This window comes from Oryctolagus cuniculus, chromosome 7 (assembly GCF_051225735.1).
Source record: "Oryctolagus cuniculus isolate XC-2025 breed Fujian yellow rabbit chromosome 7, ASM5122573v1, whole genome shotgun sequence".
Taxonomy (NCBI): Eukaryota; Metazoa; Chordata; class Mammalia; order Lagomorpha; family Leporidae; genus Oryctolagus; species Oryctolagus cuniculus.
The window spans coordinates 77,798,686-77,814,286 of NC_142873.1; the positions used below are offsets into that span (position 1 = coordinate 77,798,686).

At 41.3% G+C, this 15,601-nt stretch overlaps 1 protein-coding gene and 2 pseudogenes across 11 annotated transcripts in view; 2 read left to right on the top strand and 1 right to left on the bottom strand.

Moving 5' to 3' along the window:
• FNBP1L (formin binding protein 1 like) overlaps positions 1–15,601 on the bottom strand; it is a 125,295-nt gene that overhangs the window by 44,123 nt on the left and 65,571 nt on the right. For all 10 annotated transcript variants that reach the window (XM_070078026.2, XM_051857498.3, XM_089300343.1 and 7 more), the window contains 2 exons: positions 2,626–2,679; positions 596–743 (listed from right to left, as the gene is read on the bottom strand). In XM_070078026.2, coding sequence (XP_069934127.1) covers positions 596–661 — 66 coding nt within the window. In that variant the 5' untranslated portion in view covers positions 662–743; positions 2,626–2,679. The remainder of the gene's footprint in view (positions 1–595; positions 744–2,625; positions 2,680–15,601) is intronic.
• LOC138850304 (E3 ubiquitin-protein ligase Mdm2 pseudogene) lies at positions 11,085–11,574 on the top strand (annotated as a pseudogene).
• On the top strand, positions 11,708–13,433 carry LOC138850600 (E3 ubiquitin-protein ligase Mdm2 pseudogene; annotated as a pseudogene). The gene has a single exon (XR_016210902.1). The product of XR_016210902.1 is annotated as an E3 ubiquitin-protein ligase Mdm2 pseudogene (transcript).

The window sequence follows — 15,601 nt, forward strand, 5'->3', positions numbered from 1 at the left end:
ACTCTCTAAAATGCATTTTAAAAGGTATTAATAATTTAAATACAACTTTTAACACAAATGTATATTGAAAAATAATGATTACTTTGAACAGAGATTGACAAACATTTTCTATAAAGGTCAGATAATACTTGCAAATATTTTAGGTTTTGCCAAGTCACATGGTCTCTGTCATAAAAATTCAACTCCACTGATGTAACACAAAAGCAGCCATAGTCAATGAGTACAGGTCTGTTCCAATAAAGCATTATGGACACAAATTTCAGTTTCATGTAATTTTCACATGCCATGAATTAATATTTTTATATGCCTGTTTCAACCATATAATAATATAAAACTATGTTTTGCTTGTGGGAATTAGGAAACAAAAACAGGCAGTAGGCTGGACTTGGCCCATGGTGACAGTCTGCCAAACCTTGGTCTTAAATCCAAAAGGATCACAGAATACGGCATGAGTATCTTATAATAAATTTTACCTAGAAGAAATTGAGTGAAATAGAAAAATCAGCTTATGCTCAACAAACATGTTTTTAAAATTAATTACTTCTGTGAAAATATTTATATACTATTATAATGGGATAAAAATGATAAGAATTACCATTTTTCTTTCAGTTTTCAGATCATGAGCGTATCTCATTAATTCACCATATACTCTGTGCGCCATTTCCTCTGCTACTACTTCTCGCTGTCCTGCATAGTCATTTAACTCATTAAGGATGTTAAAAAAGGCTATACACGAGGTAAACCTGGCAAAAACACATTTTAAAATGGTGAAATTTACTTTTATTTTCATTACAATATTTTTGGTAAAATGTGGATGAAACCTGACACTTGACAAATTTTAACATCCTCAACCTAAATCCCAGCTACTACTACTAAATTAATTTCATATTGGAAGAATCCTGCATTAAGCTCAAGTTGTACATGTTTTTACATCTTCAAGTTTTCTTTAATTAACAATAAAGGGATATTTGGGGTCAGAAAATAATAAAAATACTACCTGCAAGCTCTTTTGGCATACAGGAATCTTTAGTTGCCAACTGACTGGCCTGAGCTTGGGAATGAACTTGGTTGGATTCCTAGGCTTGGCAGCTGAGCCTGTTGCAGAGATGATGTGCTTGCTCTCGAGGACAGAACCTGCCAATCATACCTCTCAAATGCATCTTGATGGCTGCTCTACAGAACAACTTTGCTATCAGCTCTGGACACAGCTGCCTGTATACCTGCCCACATCCTGAATGGAAGTAAAATGCCATTATGGTTGGCACCAAAGAGGGGTAAGAAGGGTCAAAAAATAAGGGTAAAATTGTGTGTGGAGGGAAGGAGAGAAAAAAAGAGAATCACTATATTAAAATGTATATATCCACTTTGAACACACTGAGGAACATACTTATAGCTGAAGGCTAATAGCTCAAATAAGATTCTATTAATACTAAACCTGAAAATACTTAGCAACTGATAATTACACACAAAGTGTAATCTCTTTGTTTCTGTATTTTACAGCCACCCACATAATCCATATTTAGGATCGCCACAAGCTCACAGGCAATTTCTAATCTTTCCTTCAGGGTTCAAGAATAACCCTGAGCAGCAGGCTAGATGTTAAGATACTTGTGTCCCACATCAAAGTATCTCAGTTCAATACCTGGCTCTAGCTCCTGACTCCAGCTTCCTACTAATTCAGACCCTGGGAGGCAGAGGTGATAGCTCAAGTTATTGGGCTCCTACTATCTGTGTGGAAGACCTGGATTGAGCTCCTGGCTCCCAGCTTCATCCTCAGCCTGGATCCAGGCCACTGCGGGCCTCTGAAGGATGAATCAATAGATAAGAACGAGGGCCAGCATTGTGGCGTAGCAGGTAAAGCTGCCACTTGGCAGTGCCAGCATCCCATATGGGCACCAGTTCGAGACCCGGCTGCTCCACTTCCAATTCAGCTCTCTGCTATCACCTGGGGAAGCAATACAAGATGGCACAAGCGCTTGGGCCCCTGCACCCATGTGGGAGACCCACAGGAAGCTCCTGGCTCCTGATCAGCGAAGCTCCGGCCATTGCAGCCATCTGGAGAGTGAACCAGCAGGTGGAAGACCTCTCTCTCTGACTCTCTGTAACTCTGCCTTTCAAATAAATAAATAAAAGCTTAAAAAAAAAAAAATAGATAAGAGCCCTCTAGCTGTCTCTCATTGTTTGTCTATCTCTGCCTCTCAGATAAATTTTTTTAAATTGCCCTAAAAATCTCATTCCTTTTCATTATGCTTTTAAACCAACAAGCCAATATTTTATTATGTTTAAGAGTAAAAGCAAAAATCTTACAAGTGGACAACCACAAAAAAAAGCATGAAAAAATATCCTTTTCTTATGGAGACTAAATCACGTAAGAATAGCACTAGCCTATATGTTACTTGGATCCATGCTTCAGCTATCCTAGAAAACTATTGATCAAGCTCACTGAAATATGTATCCTTATAAGAAATAAATAGTACTCCTTTCTTTCATAAACACTGTCTTTAAATGAAAACAAGATTATAAAAATCTTTATTAAAAAGCCAACAGCATATTCATTTTATTAAATAATAAAATACACATTTAAAAAATTTTTAAAATGCAATAAGAAATAAATACATAATTTACCTTGGCTCTTCATCTTTGGATGAACGTTTGGGACAGTACTTCTTAACCAAATTTCTATAGGAAGAAGATTTCAAAAAATTTACAATACTGTTGTTAAATAGAAATATTCTAAAAGTTTCCAATATCATTAAATCAAGAATTTCATTACATAGAACAAGATAATATGATCATCTACAACCATTATCATAATATATGACTATTACTTACATTTTATTCCTAAAACACTAATACCTGAAGAAGGAAAGCCTATTTCTGTGCTAATTTGAGTATAACCATAATTTGGTGATTGATATTATCGAATAAGAAAATAGGTAAGAGGAAAAGAAACAAAATTAGTATGTGAAACTTAGTCATAGCACCAGACACACTTCAAAGAAATATTATGATTCTTTTTTGTGCAAATCAAGTATTTTTATATGTGCTAAGGTAAAAAAAGCAGATGCTGATATACTACAGAGATAAAATACACTTGGGACATCATTCTCCATAACTCTATTTTTATATGGAAATGATAATCGAACTCCTTAATCTTGTTTTTTGGCAAATGAATTATATTCTGACTTGTAACTCTTCTGGCCTGCATCCATATCTGTTCTTAATATTCTTAACCTAGGGCCGGCACCGCGGCTCACCAGGCTAATCCTCCACCTTGTGGCGCCAGCACACCGGGTTCTAGTCCCGGTTGGGGAGCCGGATTCTGTCCCGGTTGCCCCTCTTCCAGGCCAGCTCTCTGCTGTGGCCCGGGAGTGCAGTGGAGGATGGCCCAAGTGCTTGGGCCCTGCACCCCATGGGAGACCAGGAGAAGCACCTGACTCCTGCCTTCGGATCAGCGTGGTGCGCCGGCCGCGGCGGCCATTGGAGGGTGAACCAACGGCAAAAGAAGACCTTTCTCTCTGTCTCTCTCTCTCACTGTCCACTCTGCCTGTCAAAAAAAAATATATATATATATATTCTTAACCTAGAATGGTACCTTTTTTTTTTTTTTTTTTTTTTTGACAGGCAGAGTAAAGAGAGAGAGAGAGAGAGAAAGGTCTTCCTTTGCCATTGGTGTCACCCTCCAATGGCCGCCGTGGCCGCCATGCTGCAGCCGGCGCACCGCGCTGATACGAAGCCAGGAGCCAGGTGCTTCTCCTGGTCTCCCATGGGGTGCAGGGCCCAAGCACTTGGGCCATCCTCCTCTGCACTCCCTGGCCACAGCAGAGAGCTGGCCTGGAAGAGGGGCAACCGGGACAGAATCCGGCGCCCTGACCGGAACTAGAACCCGGTGTGCCGGCGCCGCAAGGAGGAGGATTAGCCTAGTGAGCCGCGGCGCCAGTCAGTACCTTATTTTTATCTTCATAACATCAAGATAAATCAGCAGAGGGACTTTGGAGGCAGACTAGATTACCTGGGTTTGAATCGTGGCCGTTTCCCATTGTGTCTATGTGACTGTGGGCAATTCACTTAATTTCTCTTTGCCCCAGTTTCCCGTAAATTGTGCTAATAGATAGTACTTATCGCATGGAGTTATGAGAACTAAATGAGATAAAGCATTTACCACAGTGCTTTATACCGTGCTCCCCAAAGTATGGTAACTGGACCAGTAAAGACCCATTAACTTTTTACTACCAATCCACAATGAGCTAAGTACTGAAGAGTAATTTTTATGTTTGTTGAATATACTAATAAGTAAGGGCCTATATTTTATAAATTTTTGTAGTAGTTAATTTTTACTTATATTACAAAAGCATCAGTATACATAGACTGGAAATTAAAAACAAACTAGTTCATCACCACCAACATTTTGAGATGCACTGCTTTAAATTTTTTTATTTAAAAAAAATATTCATTCATTTGAAAGTCAGAGTTACAGAGAAAGAGACAGACAGAAAGAGATCTTCCATCTGCTGGTTCACTCCCCAGGTGGCCGCAACATCCCTGGCCTGAGCCAGGCCAAAGTCAGGAAACAGGAGCCACTTCCTGATCTGCCACATGGGTGGCAGGGACCCAAACACTTGGGCCATGTCCTGCTGCATTTTCTGGCCATTAGCAGGGAGCTCAATTGAAAGTGGAGCAGCCAGGACTCAAACCAGTGCCCATATGGGATGCCAGCATTGCAGGAAGTTGCTTTACCTGCTATGCCACAACACTGGCCCCATAAAATATAAATATTTTTAAAATAAATGGTCCTATCACTTTTCACATAAATACTACAGAAGAACTGCTGCCTTAATTATTCTCAGATTAGTATCAATTAACTCCATTTATTTAATTCACTTTATTCATTCTATAAGCAATTATCTACTCTATGCCAGGCACTGAGCAAATTACTAGAGCATCAGAAATGAAAGAGTACACATGTTCAAGGGGACATACAACATATACTCTATTTGAAAGGAGAAAAGTATATGCCAGTACATGCAATACACAGCCTAAGTGTTACACTGCTATGACAGAAAAGAAAAGGAAGAATCTACACTCAATGATGGGAGGGTCAAAAAGCAGACACGACTCTGAGAACAGTCCCACTCCACGTTCCCAACATCAAGAAGCCCGCAGTCATCACTAGTCATAAAGGCACAACAGGGAAGCAGTATGCCTGTATCAAGGGCAGGAAACCTTTTTCTCCCAAGGGCCATTTGGATACCTATAACATTATTTGCAAAATTAGCCTGCCACAGATTTACAGAATTTTAAGTCTCACACGTGAATGCCTTGGCAGGACCAGACCAAATTATTTCACTGGCTTTATACAGTGCACAGGTTGGATGTGTCACACTCCTGCCTTACATTTACGTATTTTTATCAAAAGCTTTACTTAGGGGGATGGTACTATGACACAGCGAGTTAAGCCATGGCCTGCCACGCAGGCATCTCATGTGGGAGCCTGTTTGAGTCCCAGCTGCTCCACTTCAATCCAAATCCCTGCTGGTGTGCCTGAAAGGGCAATCAGTGGAGGATGGCCCAGGTGCTTGGGCCCCCGACCCATGCGGGAGACCAGCAGGAAGTTCCCGGCCCCTGGCTTCAGCCTGGCCCAGCCCCACCTTGGTCACTGCAGCCATTTGGGGAGTGAATCAGCAGATGGAAGACTGACTGTCTCCACTCTTTCTCTGTAACTTTGCCTTTCAAGTGAATAAAAAAAATTTTTTTTTAAATCTTTACCTAACATTTAATACACTACTACACTAGCAGATTACATAATTCATAAATAACTGTGCAGGTACATCCTCATTTTTCGCAGGTGAGCAATAACAAAAAAGTTCAGGGACTCATAGTCTAAAGAAAACAAATGTACAGATACTTTCATGTAACGTAATGTGGTAAGAACAGAAGGCTCCTGGAATGACCTCCCCAGTGGGACAGTTAAAATCTCTGATTACCTGAAGAGAATGGGAATGGGGAAACTGGAAAGCCCTGGAGCAATTCTAAATAGAGAAGATCTAATGAGAAAAGGCAAGGAAGCTGGGGGAGGGGGAACCATAGCATTTGTGAATGAAAAATTTTAAGTGACTTCAATGTTGTAAGAACATCAAACTGTGAGGTAGGGAATGGCAAGCACTGCAGCTGGAGAGACAGTTGGGGGCCAGAGCAGAGGCCCTTCTGCATCACATTCAAGAACTCTGATTAAACAAATCCTAACCAGTGGACCAGTGGTTCTTTTTTTTTTTTTTTTTTTTTTTTTACTTTTATTTAATAAATATAAATTTCCAAAGTACAGCTTTTGGATTACAGTGGTCTTTCCCCCCCATAACTTCCCTCCCACCCGCAAACTTCCATCTCCCACTCCCTCTCCCATTCCATTCACATCAAGATTCATTTTCAATTATCTTCATATACAGAAGATCAATTTAGCGTATATTAAGTAAAACTTTCAACAGTTTGCACCCGCACAGAAACATAAAGTGTAAAGTACTATTTGAGTACTAGTTATAGCACTAATTCACATTGTACAACACATTAAGGACAGAGATCCTACATGAGGAGTAAGTGCATAGTAACTCCTGTTGTTGACTTAACAAATTGACACTCTTGTTTATGGCATCAGTAATCACCCTAGGCTCTTGTCATGAGTTGCCAAGGCTATGGAAGCCTTCTGAGTTCGCCGAATCCGATCTTACTTAGACAAGGTCATAGTCAAAGTGGAAGTTCTCTCCTCCCTTCAGAGAAAGGTACCTCCTTCTTTGATGGCCCGTTCTTTCCACTGGAATCTCACTCACAGAGAGCTTTCATTTCGGTCTTTTTCTTTCTTTCTTTCTTTCTTTTTTTTTTCTTTTTTCTTGCCAGAGTGTCTTGGCTTTCCATGCCTAAAATACTCTCATGGGCTCTTCAGCCAGATCCGAATGCCTTAAGGGATGATTCTGAGGCCAGAGTGCTATTTAGGACATCTGCCATTCTGTGAGCCTGCCATGTATCCATCCCGTTTCCCATGTTGGATCATTCTCTTCTTTTTAATTCTTTCAGTTAGTATTAGCAGACACTAGTCTTGTTTATGTGATCCCTTTTACTCTTAATCCTTTCATTATGATCAATTGTGAATTGAAACTGATCACTTTTACTAGTGAGATGACATTGGTACATGCCACCTTGATGGGATTGAATTGGAATCCCCTGGCACATTTCTGACTCTATCATTTGGGGCAAGTCCAATTGAGCATGTCCCAAACTGTACATCTTTTCCCTCTCTTATTCTCACTCTTATATTTAACAGGAATCACTTTTCAGTTAAATTTAAACACCTAAGAATAATTGTGTGTTAATTAAAGAGTTCAACCAATAGTATTAAGTAGAACAAAAAAAAATACTAAAAGGGATAAAGTAATAAGTTGTACATCAACAGTCAGGACAAGGGCTGATCAAGTCACTGTTTCTCATAGTGTCCATTTCACTTCAACAGGTTTCCTTTTTGGTGCTCGGTTAGTTGTCACCGATCAGGAAGAATATATGATATTTGTCCCTTTGGGACTTTAACCAGTGGTTCTTAATCATGGTTACTCAAAACCACAAACCACTGTTGTAGATGAATTTATGTTTAGTTTACCCAAATACCAGCAAAACTATTAAGTATTATGCACTAATTATTTCAGGTATTAGATTGACCAAAACAAAGAGATGAGTCAGAGCTAGCAAACTAGTAATCATGCATGACCTACACTCCCTTCTAAAAGAGAATACAAACAGGAAGGTGAGAAAGAGATGATGAATAAAAGAGTTAAGGCAAATAGGCAAATCCACAGAGACAGAAAACAGATTAGTGGTTGTCCATGCCCACCTTTTTATTGTTTTGGATATAGATGTGTGAGGATAGGCTACTTGAAGACATTGCAAAGGTTTACAAACAAGACGGGGGAGGGCAAGAGATTCGTGATAATGCCCTGGCATCACTGAGCTCTACAATCTCCAGCTTCCAAACCTCTTGTTAAATGAGAAGACTCCACCACTTTTTGTAGCTGAATGCTGCTTTTTTTAAAAGATTTATTTTATTCATTCAAAAGGCAGAGTTACAGAGGGAGGGAGGGAGAAAGGAAGGAGGAGGAAGAGGGAGGGAGAGAACAAGAGGAAAGAAATCTTTCACTCACTGGTCCATTCCCCAAATGGCCAAAGCAAGGAGCCAGGAGCAGAGATCCAAGCACCTGGGCTATTGTCTGCTGCCTTCCCAACTACATTAGCAGGGAGCTGGACTGGAAGTCAAACCAGCCCCCATATGGGATGCCAGCACTGCACTTGGTGGTTTTAGCAGCTACACAACAGTGCTGGCCCCTGATGAATGCTTTTTAACTGACACTACAGAACAGCTAAATGAAAATGTCCCATAGAGAGATGTAGTCACAACTGGAACTCTGAAGAAACTTCTGGGATCAAGATCTATAGAGTCAACATGCATAAAGACAATCACAAAAACAACAACAGCTACTACTTGTCAACATTTTGCTTATCTTTGCACTATGCACTTTACATATAACCTTATGCTTACATCAACTGCAATCAGGTACTGTTAGTCCTATTCTACACAACTCAAAAACATTAACTTAACTTGCATATCTAGTAACAGGTATAGCCAAAATTTACCTCAAATCTGACTCCAACACCTGAGATAATTAAAACAATGAATGTGAATGAGGCTACTCAAGGAATGTGAAATAAGGGGCTGGCACTGTACAGCAGCAGGTTAAGCCATCGCTTGGAATACCAGTATCCCATGTTGGAGTGCTGGTTTGAGTCCCGGCTACTCGGCTACCCTGATTCTAATCCAGCTTCCTGCTGAAGTGCCTGGGAAGGCAGTAAAAGGTGGCCCAAGTACTTGGATCTCTGCCACCCCCCATGGGAGAGCAAGGATGAAGTTCTTTGTTCCTGGCTTCAATCTAGCCCAGCCCTAGTTGTTGCAGTCATTTGAGGAGTGAACCTGCAGATGAAAGATACCCACCATCACCCCTGCTTTATCTTTGACACACTTTCAAATATATAAATAAATCTTTTTTTTAAAGATTTATTAATTTATTTGAAAGGCAGAGTTACAGAGACAGACAGACAGACAGACAGAGGTCTTCCATCTGCTAGTTCATTCTCCAAATGGCCTCAACAGCCGGAGCTGAGCCAATCTGAATCCAGGAACCAGGAGCTTCTCTGGTGTGATGGAATGAGGTGAAAAGGTCATATCAAGATGGCCGTTGAGGTGAAAAGTTCATGCCAAGATGGCCACTGAGGTGAAAAGGTCATGCCAAAATGGCCGCTGAGGTGAAAAGGTCATGCCAAGATGGCCACTGACAACAGAAACTGCCTGGCAACAGGCCGTGATTGGATGGCTTCAGAAACCACATGACAACAGAGGAAACCACATGACAACAGAGCCTGACAGCAGGCCACGATTGGATGGTTTCAGAAACTACCTGGCGACAAGAGCCTGACTGCCAACAGGCTGTGATTGGATGGCTTTGGAAACTGCCTGACAACAGGCTGTGATTGGTTGGGGCATAGACCGCCCCTTGACCGGATTGGCTGGTCTTGGCTATATAAGCTGTTGTACTAACTCAAAGGAGTCTACAGGCTGCTCGCCTCAGGCCTGCTTGCACCCGACACCGGGGGTCTGTGTGGTGACTCCGCGCCTCTTGCCCCCACCACACTCCTCCTCTCAGATAGGAATCCACTGCAACATCGTTGAGAAATCAACTGCAACACTCCAGATCTCCCACATGGGAGCAGGGGCCCAAGGCCTTGGACCACCCTCTGCTTCTTTCCCAGGCCACCAGCAGAGAGCTGCACTGGAAGTGAAACAGTTGGGACATGAACCAGTGCCCATATGGGATGCCAGCGCCACAGGCGGAGACTTAACCTACTACACCACAGGAACAGCCCCAACAAATAAATCTTAAGAAGCAGCAGAGCAGGCCGGCGCCGCGGCTCACTAGGCTAATCCTCCACCTTGCGGCGCCGGCACACCGGGTTCTAGTCCCGGTTGGGGCACTGGATTCTGTCCTGGTTGCCCCTCTTCCAGGCCAGCTCTCTGCTGTGGTCAGGGAGTGCAGTGGAGGATGGCCCAAGTACTTGGGACCTGCACCCCATGGGAGACCAGGAGAAGTACCTGGCTCCTGCCATCAGATCAGCGTGGTGCGCCGGCCATTAGAGGGTGAACCAACGGCAAAAGGAAGACCTTTCTCTCTGTCTCTCTCTCTCACTGTCCACTCTGCCTGTTAAAAAAAAAAAAAAAAAAAAAAAAAAAAAAGGCAGCAGAGCAGCAGACTTGGTTCCTTCTGGGGCCTATTCAGCCCAGTGGCAAATGGAGCAAGAAGCTGAATCTGAAGAGCCAACTTGACCCCGCTAACCAAAGTTCTGCCAGTTTCCCAGCCAGGAACCTCCCACTCCGGATTTAGGGCATCAGTGCCCCTAGAGGCCTGGGCTCTGAGAGTAAATTGGTCACCAACACCCAGGGTGTTAAATCTCTGCACCCTGTGAAGAGAACTGGACAAGGAGCTGGATCAGCAGTGGAGAAGCAGTGTAGCTGGGACACAAACTAGTACACATATGGGATGCTGACATTGCAGGCAGCAACATTACCTACTATGCCACAATGCCAGCCGCAAGATAGATAGATAGATAGATAGATAAATAGATAATTGATAATCTTGTTAAAGATTTATTTATTTATTTAAAAGAGTTACAGAGAGGCAGAGGCAGAGGCAGAGAAGTCTTTCATCTGCTGGTTCACTCCGCAAACAGCCGCAATGGCCTGGGATCGGCCAGACTGAAACAAGGAGCCAAGAGTTTCATCTGGGTCTCCTATGTGAGTACAGGGGTCCAAGGACCTAGACCATCCTCTGCTGCTTTCCCAGGCTCATTAGCAGGGAGCTGGATCAGAAGTGGGGCATCCAGGACTCGAACCAGCACCAATGAGGGATGCCAGTGCTCCAGAAAGCAGCTTAATTCACTGCACCATAGTATGGATCCTGATATATATTTATATTTATATATCTTAATGCTGGTATATTATGACCAAATGATTATATGATAAGCAGTAACAACATATTGCATATTGTTCAAATGATCTTCTAGAACTGTCTGGAGTGCCAAGCTTCTATGTGAAAAAATACAGGAAAAATATATATTTTTACAATAATTCAGAAACTTGGTAGTAGTCATACAGCAGGAACCATCAGACATAGGCATATTTGTGAGGAAAAATGTCACCCTGAAGGAAAGAGATCAAAGAGACCTCACATAAGAGTTACAAGAATCTTTACCTTCAAATTTGATCTCTAGACCATCTACTTCATCTACAAAAAAGCCAATTATAAGAAAGTTCAGATGAATTATCAGATGAACAAAGAAAGTGCCATAAATCTGATATTTCCCTTTCCTTTAATGAAAGCCTGGCTGTATATATTAAGGGAGATACATGAAGGAAGCAGCAGTAGTGAATCAACAGAGACTCTATCAAATATGAATCTTTTTTTTTTTTTTTTTTTTTTTTTTTTTTGACAGGCAGAGTGGACAGTGAGAGAGAGAGACAGAGAGAAAGGTCTTCCTTTTGCCGTTGGTTCACCCTCCAATGGCCGCCGCGGCCGGCGCGCTGCAGCCGGCGCACCGCGCTGATCCGATGGCAGGAGCCAGGAGCCAGGTACTTATCCTGGTCTCCCATGGGGTGCAGGGCCCAAGCACTTGGGCCATCCTCCACTGCACTCCCTGGCCACAGCAGAGGGCTGGCCTGGAAGAGGGGCAACCGGGACAGAATCCGGCGCCCCGACCGGGACTAGAACCCGGTGTGCCGGCGCCGCTAGGCGGAGGATTAGCCTAGTGAGCCGCGGCGCCGGCCCAAATATGAATCTTAATAAAGGAAGTGAACATCCAGATGAACAGCAGGATCAGGATTCAGTTACACAGCAATTTAGTGTAGAAAGTGAATTGAACCTCTGGATTCAGATTACAGCATTACTGGAGAAAGACATGAACTCTCAAATGAAGACAATGAGGTCTACTGGGTGCATTAGAGGGGGGTGATACCGATTCACTTGAAGATTCTGAAACCTTCTCAGCTGATTATTGGGAGTACATTTCATACAACGAAATGTATTCTCCCTTCTACCACACTGCAACAGATGTTGGTTTCCTAAAAATGAAGGGAAAAATAAAGGGGAAATCCCAGAGAAAATCAAACTAGAAAACTCACCACAAACAAAGGAGGATTTTGTTGCTCCTGATTGTAAAAATGCATGAATAAACTACAATGAATGATTCCAAAGAATTATCTACTAAGGAAAAAGATAAAATCAAACAAGCCTCCCAGTCACAGGAAAGTGATAACTATTCTCAGCCACTAACTTTAAAAAAAATTTATTGGAAAGGCAGTGATAGAAGGTGGGGGGTTGGAAATCTCCCATCCACTGATTCACCCCCAAAATGGCCTCAACGACCATGGCTGGGCCAACCGAAGCCAGGAGTCCACAATTTCATCTGCCATGCACTTGGTCCATCCTCATCTACCTTCCCAGGTGCATTAGCAGGAAGCTGGATTAGAAGCGGAGTAGCCAGGACCTGAACCTGCACTCCAATATAGCATGCTGGCCTACAGGAGGCAGCTTAGCTTTCTGCACTACACCATGGACCCAACCATTAACTTCTAATAGCATTATTTACAGCACCCATAAAGATGTCAAAGAGTTAGGATGTGAGTGCATTTGGCCTAGTGGCTAAGACAACAGTTGGGACTTCCACATCCCCTACTGGAGTGCCTGGGTTCAAGTTCCATCCATCCTTATGATTCCAACTTCCCATTAAGTGTGCCCTGGGAGGCAGCAGGTGATGACTCAGGATGGTCCCGTTATCCATTTGAGAGACCAAGATTGAGTCCCTGGCTCCCAGCTTGTTGCTGTCATTTGGGAATAGACCAGCAGATGGGAACTCTCTGTTTCTCTCTTCCTCTCCCTCTCTCTTTCCCCACCCCCATCTCTTTGTCTCTAAAATAAATAATTTTTTAAAGAGAGGTAAGAAACATAAGAACAAGAAGAAAGTATGGAGTCTAATTATCTCCTTAATACTGTTGAACCTTGTAGATTTTCTAAGAGTAACTTAAAAATGTTTGCATCTTCCATGGCAACATAATATATTCGAAGACATGCTTTACATGTGCAAAAAAGCTAAAGAAAAGGAATAAGATCCACCAGGTATACAGACAATCAATTCACCCAGACCAAGTGGAATTTATGCCTGTTATGCAGGGATGGTTCAACATTGGCAAATCAATGTGATGCATCACATAAACAAATGAACAAAAACCATATTATTATCTCAGTGCAGAGGAAGCATTTGATAAAATACAACATTGTTTCAGGATGAAAACTCTAAGCAAATTGGGTACAGAAGAACATTCCTCAACACAATCAAGGCAATTTATGACAAACCCACGGCCAGCATCCTATTGAATGGATGAAAGTTGGAAGCATTCCCACTGAGATCAGGTACCAGATAAGGATCCCCACTCTCACCATTGCTATTCAATACAGTCCTGGAAGTTTTAGCCAGAGCCATTTGGTAAGACAAAGAAATCAAAAGGATACAAATTGGGAAGGAGAAAGTCAAACTATCCCTATTTGCAGATGACATGATTCTATATATTAGGGATCCAAAATGCTCCACTAAGAGACTATTGAAACTCATAGAAGAGTTAGGTAAAGTAGCAGGACATAAAATCAATACAGAAAAAACAACAGCCTTTGTATACAAAGACAATGCAATGATGGAGAAAAAACTTCTAAGATCAATCCCATTCATAACAGCTACAAAAAAATCAAATACCTTGGAAGAAATTTGACCGACGATGTCAAAGATCTCTATGATGATAATTACAAAACATTAAAGAAAGAAATAGAAGAAGATACAAAAAAATGGAAAGGTCTTCTTTGATCATGGACTGGAAGAATCATCAAAATGTCCAATCTTCTGAAATCAATTTACAAATTCAATGTGGTACCAATCAAAATGCAAAAGACATTCTTCCAGATCTCGAAAAAATAATGCTGAAATTCATATGGCAACACAGGAGACCTCAAATAGCTAAAGCAATCTTACACAACAAAAGCAAAGTCAAAGACATCACAATAACAGATTTCAAGACATACTACAAGCAATTATAATCCAAACAGCCTGGTACTAGTACAAAAACAGATGGACAAATGGAACAGAACAGAAACGCCAGATATCAATACAAGCATCTACAACTAACTTATATTTGACCAAGGAGCTAAAACCAATCCCTGGGGCAAGGACTATCACTTCAACAAATGGTGCTCGGAAAACTGGATTTCCACATGCAGAAGTATGAAGTAAGACCCCTACCTTACACCTTACACAAAAATCCACTCAACATGGATTAAAGATATAAATCTACAACCCGACACCATCAAATTATTAGAGAACATCGAGAAAACCCTGCCAAACACTGGCACAGGCAAAGAGTTCTTGGAAAAGACTTCAGAGGCACAGGCAAAGCCAAAAATCAACAAATGAGATTACATCAAATTGAGAAGCTTCTGTACTGCAAAAAACAAAAAACAAACAAACAAACAAAAAAAAACACTCAGGAAAGTGAAGAGGCAACCAACAGAATGGGAGGAATTATCTGCAAACTATACAACTGATAAAGGATTAATAATCAGAATATAGGATTAATAATCAGAATATATAAAGAAATCAAGAAACTCTACAACAACAAAACAAACAACCCAGTACAAAGGACTTAAAGAGGCATTTTTGAAAAGAGGAAATCCAGATGGCCAGCAGACACATGAAAAATGTTCAGGATCACTAGCTGTCAGAGAAATGCAAATCAAAACCACAATGAAGCTTCACCTCACCCCATTAGAGTGGCTTTCATATAGAAATCAACAAATGCTGACGAGGATGTGGGGGAAAAGGTACCCTAATTCACTGTTTGTGGGAATTTGAACTGGTAAAAACTTTGAACTTTGAACTTCCACTATAAAAGACAGTATGGAAATACCCAGAAATCTGCATACAGAACTATCATATGACCCAGCCATCCCACTCCTGGAAATTTACCCAAGGAAATGAAATCAAGAAAACAAAAGAGTTATCAGCATCCCCATATTTATTGCAGCTCAATTCACAATAGCTAAGACATGGAACAAACTCAAGTGCCTGTCAATCAGAGACTAAATAATGAAGTTATGGACTATGTACATTATGGAATACTACACAGTGGTAAAAAAAATGAAATCTGATCATTTGCAACAAAATGGATGAATCTGGAAAACATTATATTTAGTGAAATAAGCCAGTCCCAAAGGGACAAATACCACTATATTCTCCTTGATCTGTGAGAACTAACACAGAACCTAAAATGAAATCTGTAGTAGTGAAATTGATACCTCAAGAAGGGCTAACTTGAGCTGCACTTGTCTTGACTGACAAGCAACAGTTTTTTTTTTCATTTTCTTTCTTCATAATATTCATTGAACTCTTTACTTAACATACAGTTAATCATATGTGT